This window comes from Lissotriton vulgaris, unplaced genomic scaffold (genome assembly GCF_964263255.1).
Source record: "Lissotriton vulgaris unplaced genomic scaffold, aLisVul1.2 SCAFFOLD_741, whole genome shotgun sequence".
Lineage (NCBI taxonomy): Eukaryota > Metazoa > Chordata > Amphibia > Caudata > Salamandridae > Lissotriton > Lissotriton vulgaris.
The window spans coordinates 709,334-733,691 of NW_028248381.1; the positions used below are offsets into that span (position 1 = coordinate 709,334).

Below are 24,358 nucleotides of genomic sequence, written 5' to 3' on the forward strand. Positions count from 1 at the left end.
GCACTGATGCTGAGGGAGGCTGCACTGAGGGGGGCTGCACTGATGCTGAAGGGGGGGCTGCACTGATGCTAAAGGGGGGGCTGCACTGATGCAGAGGGGGGCTGCACTGATGCAGAGGGGGGCTGCACTGATGCAGAGGGGGGCTGCACTGATGCAGAGGGGGGCTGCACTGATGCTGAGGGGGGCTGCACTGATGCTGAGGGGGGCTGCACTGATGCTGAGGGGGGGCTGCACTGATGCTGAGGGGGGCTGCACTGATGCTGAGGGGGGCCGCACTGATGCAGAGGGGGGCCGCACTGATGCAGAGGGGGGCCGCACTGATGCAGAGGGGGGCCGCACTGATGCAGAGGGGGGCCGCACTGATGCAGAGGGGGGCTGCACTGATGCAGAGGGGGGCTGCACTGATGCAGAGGGGGGGCTACACTGATGCAGAGGGGGGCCGCGCTGATGCAGAGGGGGGCCGCGCTGATGCAGAGGGGGGCCGCGCTGATGCAGAGGGGGGCCGCGCTGATGCAGAGGGGGGCCGCGCTGATGCAGAGGGGGGCCGCGCCGATGCAGAGGGGGGCCGCGCCGATGCAGAGGGGGGCCGCGCCGATGCAGAGGGGGGCCGCGCCGATGCAGAGGGGGGCCGTGCCGATGCAGAGGTGGGCTGAACTGATGCAGAGGGGGGGCTGCACTGATGCAGAGGGGGGGCTGCACTGATGCAGAGGGGGGGCTGCACTGATGCAGAGGGGGGGCTGCACTGATGCTGAGGGGGGCTGCACTGATGTAGGGGGGGCGGAGAGATGATACAGAGTATGGATGATGAGAGGAAGGTTGTTTGAACACGAGACAAAAGTTGTACAAATAGAAAGAGAAACACAGGCAGAGGCCGAAAGGTTCAAGGAGAGAAGGTCCAGGGCATCACTCACACTCCAGTCCACAGCGCTGCAGATCTCGCGGTCAGAGGTGGTCCTCGGCGCTAACCCGCTGGGGGACTGGACGACCATGTGCTGGAGTCCGGACTTGGCAATGGCTTTCCTGGAAAAGAAGGACGCAGTGGTCAGGAAAGAGAAATATTAATGCGCTCTTGAAGAGAATCGTGACAGAAAACATCTTAGGGGCAGAACTACATCTGCCCACCCCCCTCCCCCCGGCATACAGAGCGAGCTAGAGACCCAGTGAATTACATTCCAGAGGTCCTGGACATACATGGGCCCATGATGTACGCAACATTAAATATCTACTTACAACACTAAAGAGAGGGGAAGGGGGCCCCAGGGTTATATTCCTGAGGACCTGGGTATTACAGGGACCCCCAACAAATACCCGGAGGACAGGAGAGCCTGGAAGCACCAACGGATCACCATCCGGGGCCCCCACAATGTTATAGAAGTCTGCAAGTGGCTCCTGGGCAAGACAGGTTACCTGGGGGACCAACTCATCAGAGGGGCTTGGACCACATGGAAACCCCTGAATACGGTATCCGAGAGTCAAAAGCCTAGAATACAATATGTAGACATTACTGGGGACCAGAGAATAATATACTGTTGGCCTATAAGGTCCTAGTAGTTTGCGAATTACCCCAGGTGAAGCCACACCATCCTGGGGAGGTCCGGGGGAAGCGAATGGCATATCACAGGGGGTCAGGATCGTTTTACAGGGTCCATAAAACCTTTTCCAGAGAACAGGCAATTATTTGCTGCATCCTGAGAAACCATTTGCAGAAGCCCAGCTCCCTTGCGAGACCCTGACAGAGTCTTAGGGAATCTCATGGGAGATCAGGCCGGCCAGCTCTACCCAGCTTCCCATAGACCACCACCGCCACCACCACCACCACCACCCCTGGGAGCCGGGACTTCTGATGAGGTCAGGGTTTTGAAGAATAACCCAGGAAGCTAGAATACTAACTGAAGGGACCAGACACCCGCCCACAGGAGCGCTGGACAGCATGTTAAGGGTCTTGTAAAGTAACCATCCGAAGGGGCGGGCCCCAGCGAGGAGCTCCACATAGAGCCTGTCTCAGGGACAGGTCAAATCCCACAGAAGCCCACAATGGTGTCACAAGGGCCAACACCAGCAGAGCAGCACACCGACCCCCCAAAACACACCCCAGGTACCCCTCGCCAGCACAGACGTCCAACAACCACTCTTCATCCCAAAAAACCCCGCAGGAGTCAACAAAGCATTTCCAGGGACCAGCAGCGTAAGGTAAAAGGACTGGGGCCCCCGGCATAATATGAAGGGTTTGAAGGCCCCACACCCCTCCCCCACCATGCCACCGGCCATTCAGGGGCCCGTGTTATGCTCCTGCCAGGGGCCCAAGCCACAAAGATACCAGTCAATGAAGAAGCGCATGCGTGAGGAAGCCTTTGGTACGAAGAGTTATACAAAAGGTGCAAACGCCCCTACAAACCACCCCCTCCCCATACGTTCATCCTCACCTGTGTGCATATGGCGGACACTGCACAGTGTAAGCCCTGCACACCTCAGATCAGCATGTTGTAATCACTCTGGAGGTTTAATACCCGCCAGCAGGACCCCTCCCAGTGCACGTGTAGAGTTCACTCCTCGCAGCACTTAATTTGAAAAATACAAAATAAGTGCCAAGGCTCTTGTCAGGGGTCCAGAGCAGCTGGCATCACCCCCTGCCAGTGACCGTACCAGCACAGCATGCCAGTCCACACACATCTACAAGGGTGACAATTCAGACTACTCCAGGTCCACAAAGCGAGAAGAAGAGAGTCGGCATCATGTTTAAGCTGTCCTCTCCTGAGGGTCTCACTCAAGACGCGCAGAGCTGCCTCCCCGAGGGTCTCACACAAGGATCCAGCGCTGCCTCCCCTGAGGGTCTCACTCAAGAGACCTAGAGCTGCCTCCCCTGAGGGTCTCACTCAAGAGACCCAGAGCAGCCTCCCCTGAGGTTCTCACACATGAATCCAGAGCAGCCTTTCCTGAGGGTCTCACACAAGGATCCAGAGCTGCCTCTCCTGAGGGTCTCACACTAGGATCCAGAGCTGCCTCTCCTGAGGGTCTCAAACAAGAATTCAGAGCTCTCCACTACGGAGGGCCTCACTCAAGAGACCCAGAGCTGCCTCCCCTCCTGAGGGTCTCACACAAGGATCCAGAGCTGCCTCTCCTGAGGGTCTCACACAAGGATCCAGAGCTGCCTCTCCTGAGGGTCTCACACAAGGATCCAGAGCTGCCTCCCCTGGGGGTCTCGCACAAGGATCCAGGGCTGCCTCCCCTGAGGGTCTCACACAAGGATCCAGAGCTGCCTCTCATGAGGGTCTCAAACAAGAATTCAGAGCTCTCCACTCCGGAGGGCCTCACTCAAGAGACCCAGAGCTGCCTCCCCTCCTGAGGGTCTCACACAAGGATCCAGAGCTGCCTCTCCTGAGGGTCTCACTCAAGAGGCCCAGAGCTGCCTCCCCTGAGGGTCTCACACAATGATACAGAGCTGCCTCCCCTGAGGTTCTCACACATGAATCCAGAGCAGCCTTTCCTGAGGGTCTCACACAAGGATCCAGAGCTGCCTCTCCTCAGGGTCTCACACAAGGACCCAGAGCTGCCTCACCTGAGGGTCTCGCACAAGGATCCAGGGCTGCCTCCCCTGAGGGTCTCACACAAGGATCCAGAGCTGCCTCTCCTGAGGGTCTCACTCAAGAGACTCAGAGCTGCCTCCCCTCTTGAGGGTCTCACTCAAGAGACCCAGAGCTGCCTCTCCTGAGGGTCTCACTCAAGAGACCCAGAGCTGCCTCTCCTGAGGGTCTCACTCAAGAGACCCAGAGCTGCCTCTCCTGAGGGTCTAACACAAGAATCCAGAGCTGCCTCTCGCGAGGGTCTCACACAAGAGACCAAGAGCTGCCTCCCCTGAGGGTCTCACACAAGGATGCAGAGCTGCCTCTCCTGAGGGTCTCAGACAAGGATCCAGAGCTGCCTCCCCTGAGGGTCTCACACAAGGATCCAGAGCTGCCTCTCCTGAGGGTCTCACTCAAGAGACCCAGAGCTGCCTCCCCTGAGGGTCTCACACAAGGATGCAGAGCTGCCTCTCCTGAGGGTCTCACATAAGAGACCCAGAGCTGCCTCTCCTGAGGGTCTCACACAAGGATCCAGAGCTGCCTCCTCTGAGGGTCTCACACAAGGATCCAGAGCTGCCTCCCCTGAGGGTCTCACACAAGGATCCAGAGCTGCCTCCCCCGAGGGTCTCACACAAGGACCCAGAGCTGCCTCCCCTGAGGGTCTCACACAAGGATCCAGAGCTGCCTCCCCTGAGGGTCTCACACAAGGATCCAGAGCTGCCTCTCCTGAGGGTCTCACTCAAGAGACCCAGAGCTGCCTCCCCTGAGGGTCTCACATAAGGATCCAGAGCTGCCTCCCCCGAGGGTCTCACACAAGGATCCAGAGCTGCCTCCCCTGGGGGTCTCACACAAGTATCCAGAGCTGCCTCTCCTGACGGTCTCACTCAAGAGACCCAGAGCTGCCTCCCCTGAGGGTCTCACATAAGGATCCAGAGCTGCCTCCCCCGAGGGTCTCACACAAGGATCCAGAGCTGCCTCCCCTGGGGGTCTCACACAAGTATCCAGAGCAGCCTCCCCTGAGGGTCTCACTCAAGAGGCCCAGAGCTGCCTCACCTGAGGGTCTCACACAAGGACCCAGAGCTGCCTCCCCCGAGGGTCTCACTCAAGAGGCCCAGAGCTGCCTCTCCTGAGGGTCTCACACAAGGATCCAGAGCTGCCTCTCCTGAGGGTGTAACACAAGGATCCACAGCTGCCTCTCCTGAGGGTCTCATATAAGAGACCCAGAGCTGCCTCTCCTGAGGGTCTCACATAAGAGACCCAGAGATGCCTCTCCTGAGGGTCTCACACAAGGATCCAAAGCTGCCTCCCCTGAGGGTCTCACACAAGGATCCAGAGCTGCCTCTCCTGAGGGTCTCACACAAGGATCCAGAGCTGCCTCCCCTGAGGGTCTCACTCAAGAGGCCCAGAGCTTCCTCTCCTGAGGGTCTCACTTAAGAGGCCCAGAGCTTCCTCTCCTGAGGGTCTCACACAAGGATCCAGAGCTGCCTCCCCTGAGGGTCTCACACAAGGATCCAGAGCTGCCTCTCCTGAGGGTCTCACTCAAGAGACCCAGAGCTGCCTCACCTGAGGGTCTCACACTAGGATCCAGAGCTGCCTCCCCCGAGGGTCTCACACAAGGATCCAGAGCTGCCTCCCCTGGGGGTCTCACACAAGGATCCAGAGCTGCCTCTCCCGAGGGTCTCACTCAAAAGACCCAGAGCTGCCTCCCCTGAGGGTCTCACACAAGGATCCAGAGCTGCCTCTGCTGAGGGTCTCAGACGAGAGACCAAGAGCTGCCTCTCCTGAGGGTCTCATTCAAGAGACCCAGAGCTGCCTCCCCTGAGGGTCTCACACAAGGATCCAGAGCAGCCTCTCCTCAGGGTCTCACACAAGGATCCAGGGCTGCCTCCCCTGAGGGTCTCACTCAAGAGACCCAGAGCAGCCTCCCCTGAGGGTCTCACTCAAGAGACCCAGAGCTGCCTCCCCTGAGGGTCACTCAAGAGACCCAGAGCTGCCTCCCCTGAGGGTCTCACACAAGGATCCAGAGCTGCCTCCCCTGAGGGTCTCACACAAGGATCCAGAGCTGCCTCCCCTGAGGGTCTCACTCAAGAGACCCAGAGCTGCCTCTCCTGAGGGTCTCACTCAAGAGACCCAGAGCTGCCTCCCCTGAGGGTCTCACACAAGGATCCAGAGCAGCCTCTCCTCAGGGTCTCACACAAGGATCCAGGGCTGCCTCCCCTGAGGGTCTCACTCAAGAGACCCAGAGCAGCCTCCCCTGAGGGTCTCACTCAAGAGACCCAGAGCTGCCTCCCCTGAGGGTCACTCAAGAGACCCAGAGCTGCCTCCCCTGAGGGTCTCACACAAGGATCCAGAGCTGCCTCCCCTGAGGGTCTCACACAAGGATCCAGAGCTGCCTCCCCTGAGGGTCTCACACAAAGATCCAGAGCTGCCTCCCCTGGGGATATCACACAAGGATCCAGAACTCTCCACTCCCGAGGGTCTCACTCAAGAGACCCAGAGCTGCCTCTCCTGAGGGTCTCGCACAAGGATCCAGAGCTGCCTTCCCTGAGGGTCTCACACAAGGATCCAGAGCTGCCTCCCCTGAGGGTCTCACACAAGGATCCAGAGCTGCCTCTCCTGAGGGTCTCATATAAGAGACCCAGAGCTGCCTCTCCTGAGGGTCTCACATAAGAGACCCAGAGATGCCTCTCCTGAGGGTCTCACACAAGGATCCAGAGCCGCCTCTCCTGAGGGTCTCACACAAGGATCCAGAGCTGCCTCCTCTGAGGGTCTCACACAAGGATCCAGAGCTGCCTCCTCTGAGGGTCTCACTCAAGAGACCCAGAGCTGCCTCCCCCGAGGGTCTCACAAAAGGATCTAGAGCTGCCTCCCATGAGGGTCTCACATAAGGACCCAGAGATGCCTCTCCTGAGGGTCTCACACAAGGATCCAGAGCCGCCTCTCCTGAGGGTCTCACACAAGGATCCAGAGCTGCCTCCTCTGAGGGTCTCACACAAGGATCCAGAGCTGCCTCCTCTGAGGGTCTCACTCAAGAGACCCAGAGCTGCCTCCCCCGAGGGTCTCACAAAAGGATCTAGAGCTGCCTCCCCCGAGGGTCTCACACAAGGATCCAGAGCTGCCTCTCCTCAGGGTCTCACACAAGGATCCAGAGCTGCCTCCTCTGAGGGTCTCACTCAAGAGACCCAGAGCTGCCTCCCCCGAGGGTCTCACACAAGGATCCAGAGCTGCCTCCCCTGAGGGTCTCACACAAGGATCCAGAGCTGCCTCCCCTGAGGGTCTCACTCAAGAGACCCAGAGCTGCCTCACCTGAGGGTCTCACACAAGGATCCAGAGCTGCCTCCCCCGAGGGTCTCACACAAGGATCCAGAGCTGCCTCCCCTGAGGGTCTCACACAAGGATCCAGAGGAGCCTCCCCTGAGGGTCTCACTCAAGAGGCCCAGAGCTGCCTCCCCCGAGGGTCTCACACAAGGATCCAGAGCTGCCTCCCCCGAGGGTCTCACACAAGGATCCAGAGCTGCCTCCCCCGAGGGTCTCACACAAGGATCCAGAGCTGCCTCACCTGAGGGTCTCACACAAGGATCCAGAGCTGCCTCCCCCGAGGGTCTCACACAAGGATCCAGAGCTGCCTCCCCTGAGGGTCTCACACAAGGATCCAGAGCTGCCTCCCCTGAGGATCTCACACAAGGATCCAGAGCTGCCTCCCCTGAGGGTCTCACTCAAGAGACCCAGAGCTGCCTCCCCTGAGGGTCTCACTCAAGGATCCAGAGCAGCCTCCCCTGAGGGTCTCACTCAAGAGACCCAGAGCTGCCTCCCCTGAGGGTCACTCAAGAGACCCCAGAGCTGCCTCCCCTGAGGGTCTCACACAAGGATCCAGAGCTGCCTCCCCTGAGGGTCTCACACAAGGATCCAGAGCTGCCTCCCCTGAGGGTCTCACACAAGGATCCAGAGCTGCCTCCCCTGAGGGTCTCACACAAGGATCCAGAGCTGCCTCCCCTGAGGGTCTCACACAAGGATCCAGAGCTGCCTCCACTGAGGGTCTCACACAAGGATCCAGAGCTGCCTCCACTGAGGGTCTCACACAAGGATCCAGAGCTGCCTCCACTGAGGGTCTCACTCAAGAGACCCAGAGCTGCCTCCCCTGAGGGTCTCACACAAAGATCCAGAGCTGCCTCTCCTGAGGGTCTCACACAAGGATCCAGAGCTGCCTCCCCTGAGGGTCTCACACAAGGATCCAGAGCTGCCTCCCCTGAGGGTCTCACACAAGGATCCAGAGCTGCCTCCCCTGAGGGTCTCACACAAGGATCCAGAGCTGCCTCCCCTGAGGGTCTCACACAAGGATCCAGAGCTGCCTCCCCTGAGGGTCTCACACAAGGATCCAGAGCTGCCTCCACTGAGGGTATCACACACGGATCCAGAACTCTCCACTCCTGAGGGTCTCACTCAAGAGACCCAGAGCTGCCTCTCCTGAGGGTCTCGCACAAGGATCCAGAGCTGCCTCCCCTGAGGGTCTCACACAAGGATCCAGAGCTGCCTCCCCTGAGGGTCTCACTCAAGAGACCCAGAGCTGCCTCCCCTGAGGGTCTCACTCAAGGATCCAGAGCAGCCTCCCCTGAGGGTCTCACTCAAGGATCCAGAGCAGCCTCCCCTGAGGGTCTCACTCAAGAGACCCAGAGCTGCCTCCCCTGAGGGTCACTCAAGAGACCCAGAGCTGCCTCCCCTGAGGGTCTCACACAAGGATCCAGAGCTGCCTCCCCTGAGGGTCTCACACAAGGATCCAGAGCTGCCTCCCCTGAGGGTCTCACACAAGGATCCAGAGCTGCCTCCCCTGAGGGTCTCACACAAGGATCCAGAGCTGCCTCCCCTGAGGGTCTCACACAAGGATCCAGAGCTGCCTCCCCTGAGGGTCTCACACAAGGATCCAGAGCTGCCTCCACTGAGGGTCTCACACAAGGATCCAGAGCTGCCTCCACTGAGGGTCTCACACAAGGATCCAGAGCTGCCTCCACTGAGGGTCTCACTCAAGAGACCCAGAGCTGCCTCCCCTGAGGGTCTCACACAAAGATCCAGAGCTGCCTCTCCTGAGGGTCTCACACAAGGATCCAGAGCTGCCTCCCCTGAGGGTCTCACACAAGGATCCAGAGCTGCCTCCCCTGAGGGTCTCACACAAGGATCCAGAGCTGCCTCCCCTGAGGGTCTCACACAAGGATCCAGAGCTGCCTCCCCTGAGGGTCTCACACAAGGATCCAGAGCTGCCTCCCCTGAGGGTCTCACACAAGGATCCAGAGCTGCCTCCACTGAGGGTATCACACACGGATCCAGAACTCTCCACTCCTGAGGGTCTCACTCAAGAGACCCAGAGCTGCCTCTCCTGAGGGTCTCGCACAAGGATCCAGAGCTGCCTTCCCTGAGGGTCTCACACAAGGATCCAGAGCTGCCTCCCCTGAGGGTCTCACACAAGGATCCAGAGCTGCCTCTCCTGAGGGTCTCACATAAGAGACCCAGAGCTGCCTCTCCTGAGGGTCTCACATAAGAGACCCAGAGCTGCCTCTCCTGAGGGTCTCACACAAGGATCCAGAGATGCCTCTCCTGGTGGTCTCACTCAAGAGACCCAGAGCTGCCTCCCCTGAGGGTCTCACAAAAGGATCCAGAGCTGCCTCCTCTGAGGGTCTCACACAAGGATCCAGAGCTGCCTCCTCTGAGGGTCTCACACAAGGATCCAGAGCTGCCTCCTCTGAGGGTCTCACACAAGGATCCAGAGCTGCCTCTCCTGGTGGTCTCACTCAAGAGACCCAGAGCTGCCTCCCCTGAGGGTCTCACAAAAGGATCTAGAGCTGCCTCCCATGAGGGTCTCACTCAAGAGACCCAGAGCTGCCTCCCCTGAGGGTCTCACACAAGGACCCAGAGCTGCCTCCCCTGAGGGTCTCACAAAAGGATCTAGAGCTGCCTCCCATGAGGGTCTCACTCAAGAGACCCAGAGCTGCCTCCCTTCAGGGTCTCACACAAAGATCCAGAGCTGCCTCTCCTGAGGGTCTCACACAAGGATCCAGAGCTGCCTCCCCTGAGGGTCACTCAAGAGACCCAGAGCTGCCTCCCCTGAGGGTCCCACACAAGGATCCAGAGCTGCCTCCCCTGAGGGTCTCACACAAAGATGCAGAGCTCTCCACTCCGGAGGGTCTCACTCAAGAGACACAGAGCTGCCTTTCCGGAGGGTCTCACACAAAGACCCAGAGCTGCCTCCCCTGAGGGTCTCACATAAGAGACCCGAGCTGCCTCCCCGGAGGGTCTCACAAAAGGATTCACAGCTGCCTCCTCTGAGGGTCTCACTCAAGAGACCCAGAGCTGCCTCTCCTGAGGGTCTCACACTAGGATCCAGAGCTGCCTCTCCTGAGGGTGTAACACAAGGATCCAGAGTTGCCTCTCCTGAGGGTCTCACACAAGGATCCAAAGCTGCCTCCCCTGAGGGTCTCACTCAAGAGGCCCAGAGCTGCCTCCCCTGAGGGTCTCACTCAAGAGGCCCAGAGCTGCCTCTCCTGAGGGTCTCACACAAGGATCCAGAGCTGCCTCCCCTGAGGGTCTCACTCAAGAGGCCCAGAGCTGCCTCTCCTGAGGGTCTCACACAAGGATCCAGAGCTGCCTCCTCCGAGGGTCTCACACAAGGATCCAAAGCTGCCTCCCCTGAGGGTCTCACACAAGGAGCCAGAGCTGCCTCCCCTGAGGGTCTCACACAAGGATCCAGAGCTGCCTCCCCTGAGGGTCTCACACAAGGATCCAGAGCTGCCTCCCCTGAGGGTCTCACTCAAGAGACCCAGAGCTGCCTCCCCCGAGGGTCTCACACAAGGATCCAGAGCTGCCTCCCCTGGGGGTCTCACACAAGGATCCAGAGCTGCCTCCCCCGAGGGTCTCACTCAAGAGGCCCAGAGCTGCCTCTCCTGAGGGTCTCACACAAGGACCCAGAGCTGCCTCCCCCGAGGGTCTCACTCAAGAGGCCCAGAGCTGCCTCTCCTGAGGGTCTCACACAAGGATCCAGAGCTGCCTCTCCTGAGGGTGTAACACAAGGATCCACAGCTGCCTCTCCTGAGGGTCTCATATAAGAGACCCAGAGCTGCCTCTCCTGAGGGTCTCACATAAGAGACCCAGAGATGCCTCTCCTGAGGGTCTCACACAAGGATCCAAAGCTGCCTCCCCTGAGGGTCTCACACAAGGATCCAGAGCTGCCTCTCCTGAGGGTCTCACACAAGGATCCAGAGCTGCCTCCCCTGAGGGTCTCACTCAAGAGGCCCAGAGCTTCCTCTCCTGAGGGTCTCACTTAAGAGGCCCAGAGCTTCCTCTCCTGAGGGTCTCACACAAGGATCCAGAGCTGCCTCCCCTGAGGGTCTCACACAAGGATCCAGAGCTGCCTCTCCTGAGGGTCTCACTCAAGAGACCCAGAGCTGCCTCACCTGAGGGTCTCACACTAGGATCCAGAGCTGCCTCCCCCGAGGGTCTCACACAAGGATCCAGAGCTGCCTCCCCTGGGGGTCTCACACAAGGATCCAGAGCTGCCTCTCCCGAGGGTCTCACTCAAAAGACCCAGAGCTGCCTCCCCTGAGGGTCTCACACAAGGATCCAGAGCTGCCTCTGCTGAGGGTCTCAGACGAGAGACCAAGAGCTGCCTCCCCTGAGGGTCTCACTCAAGAGACCCAGAGCTGCCTCTCCTGAGGGTCTCACTCAAGAGACCCAGAGCTGCCTCCCCTGAGGGTCTCACACAAGGATCCAGAGCAGCCTCTCCTCAGGGTCTCACACAAGGATCCAGGGCTGCCTCACCTGAGGGTCTCACACAAGGATCCAGAGGAGCCTCCCCTGAGGGTCTCACTCAAGAGACCCAGAGCTGCCTCCCCTGAGGGTCTCACTTAAGAGGCCCAGAGCTGCCTCTCCTGAGGGTCTCACACAAGGATCCAGAGCTGCCTCCCCCGAGGGTCTCACTCAAGGGGCCCAGAGCTGCCTCTTCTGAGGGTCTCACACTAGGATCCAGAGCGGCCTCTCCTGAGGGTGTAACACAAGGATCTAGAGCTGCCTCTCCTGAGGGTCTCACACAAGAGACCCAGAGCTGCCTCCCCTGAGGGTCACTCAAGAGACCCAGAGCTGCCTCCCCTGAGGGTCTCACACAAGGATCCAGAGCAGCCTCCCCTGAGGGTCTCACTCAAGAGACCCAGAGCTGCCTCCCCTGAGGGTCTCACACAAGGATCCAGAGCTGCCTCCCCTGAGGGTCTCACACAAGGATCCAGAACTCTCCACTCCCGAGGGTCTCACTCAAGAGACCCAGAGCTGCCTCTCCTGAGGGTCTCGCACAAGGATCCAGAGCTGCCTTCCCTGAGGGTCTCACACAAGGATCCAGAGCTGCCTCCCCTGAGGGTCTCACACAAGGATCCAGAGCTGCCTCTCCTGAGGGTCTCATATAAGAGACCCAGAGCTGCCTCTCCTGAGGGTCTCACATAAGAGACCCAGAGATGCCTCTCCTGAGGGTCTCACACAAGGATCCAGAGCCGCCTCTCCTGAGGGTCTCACACAAGGATCCAGAGCTGCCTCCTCTGAGGGTCTCACACAAGGATCCAGAGCTGCCTCCTCTGAGGGTCTCACTCAAGAGACCCAGAGCTGCCTCCCCCGAGGGTCTCACAAAAGGATCTAGAGCTGCCTCCCATGAGGGTCTCACATAAGGACCCAGAGATGCCTCTCCTGAGGGTCTCACACAAGGATCCAGAGCCGCCTCTCCTGAGGGTCTCACACAAGGATCCAGAGCTGCCTCCTCTGAGGGTCTCACACAAGGATCCAGAGCTGCCTCCTCTGAGGGTCTCACTCAAGAGACCCAGAGCTGCCTCCCCCGAGGGTCTCACAAAAGGATCTAGAGCTGCCTCCCATGAGGGTCTCACATAAGGATCCAGAGCTGCCTCCCCTGAGGGTCTCACTCAAGAGACCCAGAGCTGCCTCCCCTGAGGGTCACTCAAGAGACCCAGAGCTGCCTCCCCTGAGGGTCTCACACAAGGATCCAGAGCTGCCTCCCCTGAGGGTCTCACACAAGGATCCAGAGCTGCCTCCCCTGAGGGTCTCACACAAGGATCCAGAGCTGCCTCCCCTGAGGGTCTCACACAAGGATCCAGAGCTGCCTCCCCTGAGGGTCTCACACAAGGATCCAGAGCTGCCTCCCCTGAGGGTCTCACACAAGGATCCAGAGCTGCCTCCACTGAGGGTATCACACAAAGATCCAGAGCTGCCTCCCCTGGGGATATCACACAAGGATCCAGAACTCTCCACTCCCGAGGGTCTCACTCAAGAGACCCAGAGCTGCCTCTCCTGAGGGTCTCACACAAGGATCCAGAGCTGCCTCCCCTGAGGGTCTCACACAAGGATCCAGAGCTGCCTCCCCTGAGGGTCTCACACAAGGATCCAGAGCTGCCTCCCCTGAGGGTCTCACACAAGGATCCAGAGCTGCCTCCCCTGAGGGTCTCACACAAGGATCCAGAGCTGCCTCCCCTGAGGGTCTCACACAAGGATCCAGAGCTGCCTCCACTGAGGGTATCACACACGGATCCAGAACTCTCCACTCCTGAGGGTCTCACTCAAGAGACCCAGAGCTGCCTCTCCTGAGGGTCTCGCACAAGGATCCAGAGCTGCCTTCCCTGAGGGTCTCACACAAGGATCCAGAGCTGCCTCCCCTGAGGGTCTCACACAAGGATCCAGAGCTGCCTCTCCTGAGGGTCTCACATAAGAGACCCAGAGCTGCCTCTCCTGAGGGTCTCACATAAGAGACCCAGAGCTGCCTCTCCTGAGGGTCTCACACAAGGATCCAGAGATGCCTCTCCTGGTGGTCTCACTCAAGAGACCCAGAGCTGCCTCCCCTGAGGGTCTCACAAAAGGATCCAGAGCTGCCTCCTCTGAGGGTCTCACACAAGGATCCAGAGCTGCCTCCTCTGAGGGTCTCACACAAGGATCCAGAGCTGCCTCCTCTGAGGGTCTCACACAAGGATCCAGAGCTGCCTCTCCTGGTGGTCTCACTCAAGAGACCCAGAGCTGCCTCCCCTGAGGGTCTCACAAAAGGATCTAGAGCTGCCTCCCATGAGGGTCTCACTCAAGAGACCCAGAGCTGCCTCCCCTGAGGGTCTCACACAAGGACCCAGAGCTGCCTCCCCTGAGGGTCTCACAAAAGGATCTAGAGCTGCCTCCCATGAGGGTCTCACTCAAGAGACCCAGAGCTGCCTCCCTTCAGGGTCTCACACAAAGATCCAGAGCTGCCTCTCCTGAGGGTCTCACACAAGGATCCAGAGCTGCCTCCCCTGAGGGTCACTCAAGAGACCCAGAGCTGCCTCCCCTGAGGGTCCCACACAAGGATCCAGAGCTGCCTCCCCTGAGGGTCTCACACAAAGATGCAGAGCTCTCCACTCCGGAGGGTCTCACTCAAGAGACACAGAGCTGCCTTTCCGGAGGGTCTCACACAAAGATCCAGAGCTGCCTCCCCTGAGGGTCTCACATAAGAGACCCGAGCTGCCTCCCCGGAGGGTCTCACACAAGGATTCACAGCTGCCTCCTCTGAGGGTCTCACTCAAGAGACCCAGAGCTGCCTCTCCTGAGGGTCTCACACTAGGATCCAGAGCTGCCTCTCCTGAGGGTGTAACACAAGGATCCAGAGTTGCCTCTCCTGAGGGTCTCACACAAGGATCCAAAGCTGCCTCCCCTGAGGGTCTCACTCAAGAGGCCCAGAGCTGCCTCCCCTGAGGGTCTCACTCAAGAGGCCCAGAGCTGCCTCTCCTGAGGGTCTCACACAAGGATCCAGAGCTGCCTCCCCTGAGGGTCTCACTCAAGAGGCCCAGAGCTGCCTCTCCTGAGGGTCTCACACAAGGATCCAGAGCTGCCTCCTCCGAGGGTCTCACACAAGGATCCAAAGCTGCCTCCCCTGAGGGTCTCACACAAGGAGCCAGAGCTGCCTCCCCTGAGGGTCTCACACAAGGATCCAGAGCTGCCTCCCCTGAGGGTCTCACACAAGGATCCAGAGCTGCCTCCCCTGAGGGTCTCACTCATGAGACCCAGAGCTGCCTCCCCTGAGGGTCTCACTCAAGAGACCCAGAGCTGCCTCCCCTGAGGGTCTCACATAAGGATCCAGAGCTGCCTCCCCCGAGGGTCTCACACAAGGATCCAGAGCTGCCTCCCCTGGGGGTCTCACACAAGGATCCAGAGCTGCCTCTCCTGAGGGTCTCACTCAAGAGACCCAGAGCTGCCTCTCCTGAGGGTCTCACCCAAGAGACCCAGAGCAGCCTCCCCTGAGGGTCTCACTCAAGAGACCCAGAGCTGCCTCACCTGAGGGTCTCACATAAGGATCAAGAGCTGCCTCCCCCGAGGGTCTCACACAAGGATCCAGAGCTGCCTCCCCCGAGGGTCTCATTCAAGAGGCCCAGAGCTGCCTCCCCCGAGGGTCTCACTCAAGAGGCCCAGAGCTGCCTCCCCCGAGGGTCTCACACTAGGATCCAGAGCTGCCTCTCCTGAGGGTGTAACACAAGGATCCAGAGCTGCCTCTCCTGAGGGTCTCACACAAGGATCCAAAGCTGCCTCCCCTGAGGGTCTCACACAAGGATCCAGAGCTGCCTCTCCTGAGGGTCTCACACAAGGATCCAGAGCTGCCTCCCCTGAGGGTCTCACTCAAGAGGCCCAGAGCTGCCTCCCCTGAGGGTCTCACTTAAGAGGCCCAGAGCTGCCTCTCCTGAGGGTCTCACACAAGGATCCAGAGCTGCCTCCCCCGAGGGTCTCACTCAAGGGGCCCAGAGCTGCCTCTTCTGAGGGTCTCACACTAGGATCCAGAGCGGCCTCTCCTGAGGGTGTAACACAAGGATCTAGAGCTGCCTCTCCTGAGGGTCTCACACAAGGATCCAAAGCTGCCTCCCCTGAGGGTCTCACTCATGAGACCCAGAGCTGCCTCACCTGAGGGTCTCACATAAGGATCAAGAGCTGCCTCCCCCGAGGGTCTCTCACAAGGATCCAGAGCTGCCTCCCCCGAGGGTCTCACTCAAGAGGCCCAGAGCTGCCTCTCCTGAGGGTCTCACACTAGGATCCAGAGCTGCCTCTCCTGAGGGTCTCACACAAGGATCCAAAGCTGACTCCCCTGAGGGTCTCACACAAGGATCCAGAGCTGCCTCTCCTGAGGGTCTCACACAAGGATCCAGAGCTGCCTCCCCTGAGGGTCTCACTCAAGAGGCCCAGAGCTGCCTCTCCTGAGGGTCTCACACAAGGATCCAGAGCTGCCTCCCCCGAGGGTCTCACTCAAGGGGCCCAGAGCTGCCTCTCCTGAGGGTCTCACACTAGGATCCAGAGCGGCCTCTCCTGAGGGTGTAACACAAGGATCCAGAGATGCCTCTCCTGGTGGTCTCACTCAAGAGACCCAGAGCTGCCTCCCCTGAGGGTCTCACACAAGGATCCAGAGCTACCTCCCCTGCGGGTCTCACACAAGGATCCAGAGCTGCCTCTCCCGAGGGTCTCACTCAAAAGACCCTAGAGCTGCCTCCCCTGAGGGTCTCACACAAGGATCCAGAGCTGCCTCTCCCGAGGGTCTCACTCAAAAGACCCTAGAGCTGCCTCCCCTGAGGGTCTCACACAAGGATCCAGAGCTGCCTCTGCTGAGGGTCTCAGACGAGAGACCAAGAGCTGCCTCTCTGAGGGTCTCACATAAGGATCCAGAGCTGCCTCCCCTGAGGGTCTCACATAAGGATCCAGAGCTGCCTCTCCTGAGGGTCTCACTCAAGAGACCCACAGCTGCCTCCCTTGAGGGTCTCACATAAGGATCCAGAGCTGCCTTTCCTCAGGGTCTCACACAAGGATCCAGAGCTGCCTCACCTGAGGGTCTCACTCAAGAGACCCACAGCTGCCTCCCTTGAGGGTCTCACATAAGGATCCAGAGCTGCCTCTTCTCAGGGTCTCACACAAGGATCCAGAGTTGCCTCCCCTGAGGGTCTCACACAAGGATCCACAGCTGCCTCTCCTGAGGGTCTCACACAAGGATCCAGAGCTGCCTCTCCTCAGGGTCTCACACAAGGATCCAGGGCTGCCTCCCCTGAGGGTCTCACTCAAGAGACCCAGAGCTACCTCCCCCGAGGGTCTCACTCAAGAGACCCAGAGCTGCCTCCCCTGAGGGTCACTCAAGAGACCCAGAGCTGCCTCCCCTGAGGGTCACTCAAGAGACCCAGAGCTGCCTCCCCTGAGGGTCTCACACAAGGATCTAGAGCTGCCTCCCCTGAGGGTCTCACACAAGGATCCAGAGCTGCCTCCACTGAGGGTATCACACAAGGATCCAGAGCTGCCTCCCCTGAGGGTATCACACAAGGATCCAGAACTCTCCACTCCTGAGGGTCTCACTCAAGAGACCCAGAGCTGCCTCTCCTGAGGGTCTCGCACTCGCACAAGGATCCAGAGCTGCCTTCCCTGAGGGTCTCACACAAGGATCCAGAGATGCCTCCCCTGAGGGTCTCACTCAAGAGACCCAGAGCTGCCTCACCTGAGGGTCTCACATAAGGATCAAGAGCTGCCTCCCCCGAGGGTCTCACACAAGGATCCAGAGCTGCCTCCCCCGAGGGTCTCATTCAAGAGGCCCAGAGCTGCCTCCCCCGAGGGTCTCACTCAAGAGGCCCAGAGATGCCTCCCCCGAGGGTCTCACACTAGGATCCAGAGCTGCCTCTCCTGAGGGTGTAACACAAGGATCCAGAGCTGCCTCTCCTGAGGGTCTCACACAAGGATCCAAAGCTGCCTCCCCCGAGGGTCTCACACTAGGATCCAGAGCTGCCTCTCCTGAGGGTGTAACACAAGGATCCAGAGCTGCCTCTCCTGAGGGTCTCACACAAGGATCCAGAGCTGCCTCTCCTGAGGGTCTCACACAAGGATCCAGAGCTGCCTCTCCTGAGGGTCTCACACAAGAGACCCAGAGCTGCCTCCCCTGAGGGTCTCACACAAGGATCCAGAGCTGCCTCTCCTGAGGGTCTCACACAAGGATCCAGAGCTGCCTCTCCTGAGGGTCTCACACAAGGATCCAGAGCTGCCTCCCCTGAGGGTCTCACTCAAGAGGCCCAGAGCTGCCTCCCCTGAGGGTCTCACTTAAGAGGCCCAGAGCTGCCTCTCCTGAGGGTCTCACACAAGGATCCAGAGCTGCCTCCCCCGAGGGTCTCACTCAAGGGGCCCAGAGCTGCCTCTTCTGAGGGTCTCACACTAGGATCCAGAGCGGCCTCTCCTGAGGGTGTAACACAAGGATCTAGAGCTGCCTCTCCTGAGGGTCTCACACAAGGATCCAAAGCTGCCTCCCCTGAGGGTCTCACTCATGAGACCCAGAGCTGCCTCACCTGAGGGTCTCACATAAGGATCAAGAGCTGCCTCCCCCGAGGGTCTCTCACAAGGATCCAGAGCTGCCTCCCCCGAGGGTCTCACTCAAGAGGCCCAGAGCTGCCTCCCCCGAGGGTCTCACTCAAGAGGCCCAGAGCTGCCTCTCCTGAGGGTCTCACACTAGGATCCAGAGCTGCCTCTCCTGAGGGTCTCACACAAGGATCCAAAGCTGACTCCCCTGAGGGTCTCACACAAGGATCCAGAGCTGCCTCCCCTGAGGGTCTCACTCAAGAGGCCCAGAGCTGCCTCTCCTGAGGGTCTCACACAAGGATCCAGAGCTGCCTCCCCCGAGGGTCTCACTCAAGGGGCCCAGAGCTGCCTCTCCTGAGGGTCTCACACTAGGATCCAGAGCGGCCTCTCCTGAGGGTGTAACACAAGGATCCAGAGCTGCCTCCCCTGAGGGTCTCACACAAGGATCCAGAGCTGCCTCTCCTGAGGGTCTCAAATAAGAGACCCAGAGCTGCCTCTCCTGAGGGTCTCAAATAAGAGACCCAGAGCTGCCTCTCCTGAGGGTCTCACATAAGAGACCCAGAGCTGCCTCTCCTGAGGGTCTCACACAAGGATCCGGAGCTGCCTCCTCTGAGGGTCTCACACAAGGATCCAGAGCTGCCTCTCCTGGTGGTCTCACTCAAGAGACCCAGAGCTGCCTCCCCTGAGGGTCTCTCACAAGGATCCAGAGCTCTCCACTCCGGAGGGTCTCACTCAAGAGACCCAGAGCTGCCTCCCCTGAGGGTCTCACAAGAGACCCAGAGCTGCCTCCCCTGAGGGTCACTCAAGAGACCCAGAGCTGCCTCCCCTGAGGGTCACTCAAGAGACCCAGAGCTGCCTCCCCTGAGGGTCTCACACAAGGATCCAGAGCTGCCTCCCCTGAGGGTCTCACACAAGGATCCAGAACTCTCCACTCCTGAGGGTCTCACTCAAGAGACCCAGAGCTGCCTCTCCTGAGGGTCTCGCACAAGGATCCAGGGCTGCCTTCCCTGAGGGTCTCACACAAGGATCCAGAGCTGCCTCCTCTGAGGGTCTCACACAAGGATCCAGAGCTGCCTCCTCTGAGGGTCTCACACAAGGATCCAGAGATGCCTCTCCTGGTGGTCTCACTCAAGAGACCCAGAGCTGCCTCCCCTGAGGGTCTCACAAAAGGATCTAGAGCTGCCTCCCATGAGGGTCTCAGACAAGGATCCAGAGCTGCCTCCCCTGAGGGTCTCACACAAGGATCCAAAGCTGCCTCCCCTGAGGGTCTCACTCAAGAGACCCAGAGCTGCCTCCCCTGAGGGTCACTCAAGAGACCCAGAGCTGCCTCCCCTGAGGGTCTCACACAAGGATCCAGAGCTGCCTCCACTGAGGGTATCACACAAGGATCCAGAACTCTCCACTCCTGAGGGTCTCACTCAAGAGACCCAGAGCTGCCTCTCCTGAGGGTCTCGCACAAGGATCCAGGGCTGCCTTCCCTGAGGGTCTCACACAAGGATCCAGAGCTGCCTCCCCTGAGGGTCTCACACAAGGATCCAGAGCTGCCTCTCCTGAGGGTCTCACATAAGAGACCAAGAGCTGCCTCTCCTGAGGGTCTCACACAAGGATCCAGAGCTGCCTCCTCTGAGGGTCTCACACAAGGATCCAGAGATGCCTCTCCTGGTGGTCTCACTCAAGAGACCCAGAGCTGCCTCCCCTGAGGGTCTCACAAAAGGATCTAGAGCTGCCTCCCATGAGGGTCTCAGACAAGGATCCAGAGCTGCCTCCCCTGAGGGTCTCACTCAAGAGACCCAGAGCTGCCTCCCTTCAGGGTCTCACACAAGGATCCAGAGCTGCCTCTCCTGAGGGTCTCACTCAAGAGACCCAGAGCTGCCTCCCCTGAGGGTCTCACACAAGGATCGAGAGCTGCCTCTCCTGAGGGTCTCACACAAGGATCCACAGCGGCCTCCCTGAGGGTCTCACACAAGGATCCAGGTTGCTTTTTTCCTGGAAGCCTCAGAAGGGGTCAGCAAGATGTTAAGCGCTTCTCCTGGTAATGGTATGTAATCTTTAAAGCACTGGAAGGCCAATCTGGCCTTTCATCTTTCCAGGGGAAGGATTAGTGTACCATGAAGTTTGGTAAAAGTATCAGCTGGTATGATATGCAAACCTTTATAGAAAGAAACAAGTCACAAATATTACTACCCAGAGCCGAGACACCAACCTCCCCGCTACTGGAGACATCTCAAAGCTCAACCATGGTCGACTCCCCCTTTAGGAGGGAGGGCGGCAACGGCCATAACAATGCGGCCTTAACAATGCATATGCCTCGACACATGCCTTTACACATGCCTCGACACAGGCCTCGACCCATGCCTTAAACAGAGCTTTCCAAACTGTGTGTCCCGACACAGTACTGTGTCGCCTGTAAACGGTGGGTGTGTCGCGGGCACTTAGCACATAACTGCTGCCAATTAAGAGACAGACAGAGGCAGACAGAGGGCGACAGAAGGAGAGAGAGAGAGACAGAGGGCGAGAGAAGGAGAGAGAGAGAGAGAGAGACAGAGGGCGACAGAAGGAGAGAGAGAGAGAGAGAGAGAGACAGGGCGACAGAAGGAGAGAGAGAGAGAGAGAGAGAGAGAGAGAGAGAAAAAAAAATATGTGTATGCTGTGTATGGTGGCTCAGTTTTGCCAGTCTTTGTTAGAAGAGATTCACAATTGCTTTATTAACCTTGCTGCGTTCTCAAATTTGTTTGAAAATGCACAATTTGTCCACTTTTTTTTCAAAATTATCCCCGGGGGCGAACCCCCTCCGAGCCCCTCCTGGGAGATTTGTGCTCGCTCGCCAGCAGGCGGACTTTGTGTATGGTTGAGAGGGCTGGTAGTGCGGGAACCAGTCTCTTTGTGCCGTAAATCACTGGGGCATGTGTCAATATGTGCATGATTATATTCTTGCTTCAGGCACAGACCTAACCTTACACCCAGTTTTGCCAGTCACTGTCAGATTCACAATTGCTTTAGTAATCTTCCTGCTTTCTCAAATTTGCTTGAAAATGCACCATTTGCTGACTTTTATTCGCTGCCTTACTGTGTCCTAAAATGATGCATCTCCAAAAAGTGTGTCACCAACATGAAAAGTTTACAAAGCTGTGCCTTAACACATGCCTCGACACACGCCTCGAAGCATGCCTTGACGCATGCCTCGACACACGCCTCGACGCATGCCTCGACGCATGCCTCGACGCATGCCTCGACGCATGCCTCGACGCATGCCTCGACACATGCCTCGACACATGCCTCGACACATGCCTCGACACATGCCTCGACACATGCCTCGACACATGCCTCGACACATGCTTCGACACATGCCTCGACACATGCCTCGACACATGCCTCGACACATGCCTCGACACATGCCTTGATGCATGCCTCGACGCATGCCTCGACGCATGCCTCGACGCATGCCTCGACGCACGTCTCGACGCATGCCTCGACGCATGCCTCGACGCATGCCTTGACACATGCCTTGACACATGCCTTGACACATGCCTTTGCCTGGTTAGGGCAGTCGGCGTTCCAGTGGTCTCAGAAGATGGGAGAGAAACCGGAAGACATGCAGCAGGAAGGACGGACCGGACGTGGATGGGCAAGTTGGTCCTGGGGGGTGTGGGGGGGATTCTAGGGGTTAGGGGTGGGGGCTGGCTTTAGGGCTCAAAGAGGGAGGCTGGGTTTGGGATCGTTTTAGGTGATGGGGTTTTAGGACTTAGGGCAGGGGGTGGGAAAGGGGCAGTTTTTAGTTCTCAGGGGTCGCAGTAGTTTTTTGGGGGCTAGTGGGTGCAGGGTAGTTTATAGGATTGGGTCGGGTAGAATACACCGCAGGAGGGCCATTTTTTAGGGCTAAGAGCAGAGGGTCAGGCATGTGATATTTACCACACACCTCCCTTAACCAAACATGTCTTTACCATGAAATTGTGTGGTAAGGGCGCGGTTGTGGTTGAGATCGCGTGGTTCAAGGCATGCATTATTGAGACACGCGTTGTTCCATCACACAACCGGAGAGAGGGGAAGGAGCGAGTTTTACTTTTATTTTTCACCTACATTTCACGTCATAAGACCTGCAGCACAGATGGGTAGGAGGGGGGCGGCGTGTGGAACGTGCTGCTGTGTTCCAGTTCAGCAGTCTCCCTCTCTATCATTAACTTTAGACATCAGAGTGCCGTGGTTGGTTTGGGAGCATTATGGGATGCCCAAAGATACCCTCATCTACGGAGATTTTAGGGCTTTCTTGGCAGCACAGCTGTTGCCAGATCTTTTTGGGATAAAAAGTGTTTCAAAATAAAAAAGTTCCCTGGAGGCTAAGGTATTCATGGGGGAATTAGAAGATAAGAAGATATCCCGCATCTACCAGACGTTAGTTACGCATTGCTCCCCTTCGCTAGATAAGCTGCGGACCGCGTGGGAGAGGGACGTGGGTGAGCTGGAAGAGGGGGATTGGAGAGAAGCCCTTGTAGCCCCTAGAGGAGCGGGCATTGCTGTACGCCTACGATTTATTCAATTCAAATACTTACATAGAGCTTACTATACTAGGGAGAGGCTATGGCGGGCTGGCCAGATTGCTTCCCCTGAATGCTTGAGGTGCGGTCGGGAGGTGGGCACCTTTATGCACACGGTATGGTCATGTGGTGCGCTGGAAGGGTTCTGGACAGGTATTTGGGACTGTTTGACCGAAGTGTTGGGTTGGGAGCTTCCCCGTACGCCGCAGTTGGGCCTTCTCCATGTTATGCAACAAGTGGGTGGTAACGTTTATAAACGGCATTTACTGCTTCTTGGCCTTACAGTAGCCAAGAGGGATGTGGCTCGAGCCTGGAAGGACCCCAGGGCCCCCCCGGTGGGAGTTTAGATTACTGCATGGGGTTGGAGCGTCCAGTGTTTGAGGCCCGAGGCTGCCCCAGGAAGCACTACAAAATATGGGAGGAGATGGGCAGATTATAGAGGACAGTGGCTGGAGCCGCCAGCGCAACATGATATGGATGCAGGACAGATGGTCTTAGATCCTGGGTGAGGAAGAGTATACATTGAATGTTTCATAACTTCGTTTTTTTTTCTTTTAGGAATGTGTGGACATTGTGCAGGGGGTTAGGGGGGGATCCGGGAGGGGGAAGTTGGTGGGGGGGCAGGGGAGTGGGAGGGCCGAGGTAACTGTGTTCTTTTAAACTATTGTATAGATTGCCTTTCAGCGAATGTTGCTTATCTGCTCGCAGCTCCTCCGGTGTTCAGAGTGCTGCGTCTTTCTTGCAATCTCTCAATAAAAATTTTGTTCTGAAAAACAATAAAAAAGTTCTGAGTACTGTGGACACAGGGTGTGGGCTGCATGCACATGATACCTTTGTCTAAGGCTTTAAATGGGATGAAGAAACTTATAGGGGCGTTGCCAATGTAGTTAGGGGCGGGGCTTAAAACACGTAAGCTAAAAATCTGTGCTTAGCATGGTATGCCGCCCAACTTGTATTTTGCTGTTTCTGTCATTGCATCTAGATATTTAATACAACATGTAACTTCATATCTACAACAAGTCAGGACTATTGGCTTTGTCAATGGTTGTTAGTTGCATAAGATAAATAGGCAGCAACTATGGCTTGTATATGATATTGAAAAAGCTTCCACTTAAAGCCCTGGTGACACCACAACAGTGTTGCTGCTCCTGAGTTTCAAACAGAGAAGGGAAATCCAGAGAGAAAATGACTCTTTAAAGGATTTCTTTTCACCTACAAGGCTCACCTGGCATGACGTCATGCCGTAACTTCTCCCCTTGTGAGAAGTGAGTAGTGTGAGCAGCGCCCATCGATGTGCCTGCTGTCACTGCAGTCTGTGAAAAAACGGACCGCCTGTGCCAGGGCACAAAACAGAGCCCGATAGAGACCCGTTTTAAGGACTGCCGGTGCTCAGACCCAGTGAGACCCGGTCCACTTGAAGCCCTGCGTTCTTAAAGTACAGGATTTGAGAGCTTCAGAGGTTTTTGCGACACTGAACAGAACACTTGCATTGCCCTTTTTGTCTTGTGGCAAAGCTTGCAGTCGATACACCACAACGGAGTTAGATATAGCGGCAACCAAAGACCATGCAGATGGCTATGATCTGTTTATCATCAAATGTCCCAATAAAGGCAGTAGGCCCGACATTGTATGTGAACGTCATATCTTAACATCTATCCATTTGCGGGTGGATCGTTATTACTCTGCGTGAAGCCCGTGGATCAGCGTTCCTCAAACAGAGGCTAGCGGGCCCATTTTTGGTGTGATGAGAAAGTCAAAAGATACTTTTTTTTTGCTGCACTTCAAATTCAGAGGTCAAATGCCAGGTTATGTTTTCTGACAAATTGTTGCTTATTCTTTTAACATGGGGATTGGTGTTTAATTTGATTTGAGAGAGAAATTGCCATTATTCTATAAACCTGGTGGCTTAGT

At 57.7% G+C, this 24,358-nt stretch overlaps 1 protein-coding gene across 13 annotated transcripts in view; it reads right to left on the bottom strand.

Moving 5' to 3' along the window:
- DGKZ (diacylglycerol kinase zeta) overlaps window positions 1–24,358 on the bottom strand; it is a 502,570-nt gene that overhangs the window by 319,757 nt on the left and 158,455 nt on the right. For all 13 annotated transcript variants that reach the window (XM_086949968.1, XM_086949967.1, XM_086949970.1 and 10 more), the window contains one exon: window positions 912–1,020. In XM_086949968.1, coding sequence (XP_086806094.1) covers window positions 912–989 — 78 coding nt within the window. In that variant the 5' untranslated portion in view covers window positions 990–1,020. The remainder of the gene's footprint in view (window positions 1–911; window positions 1,021–24,358) is intronic.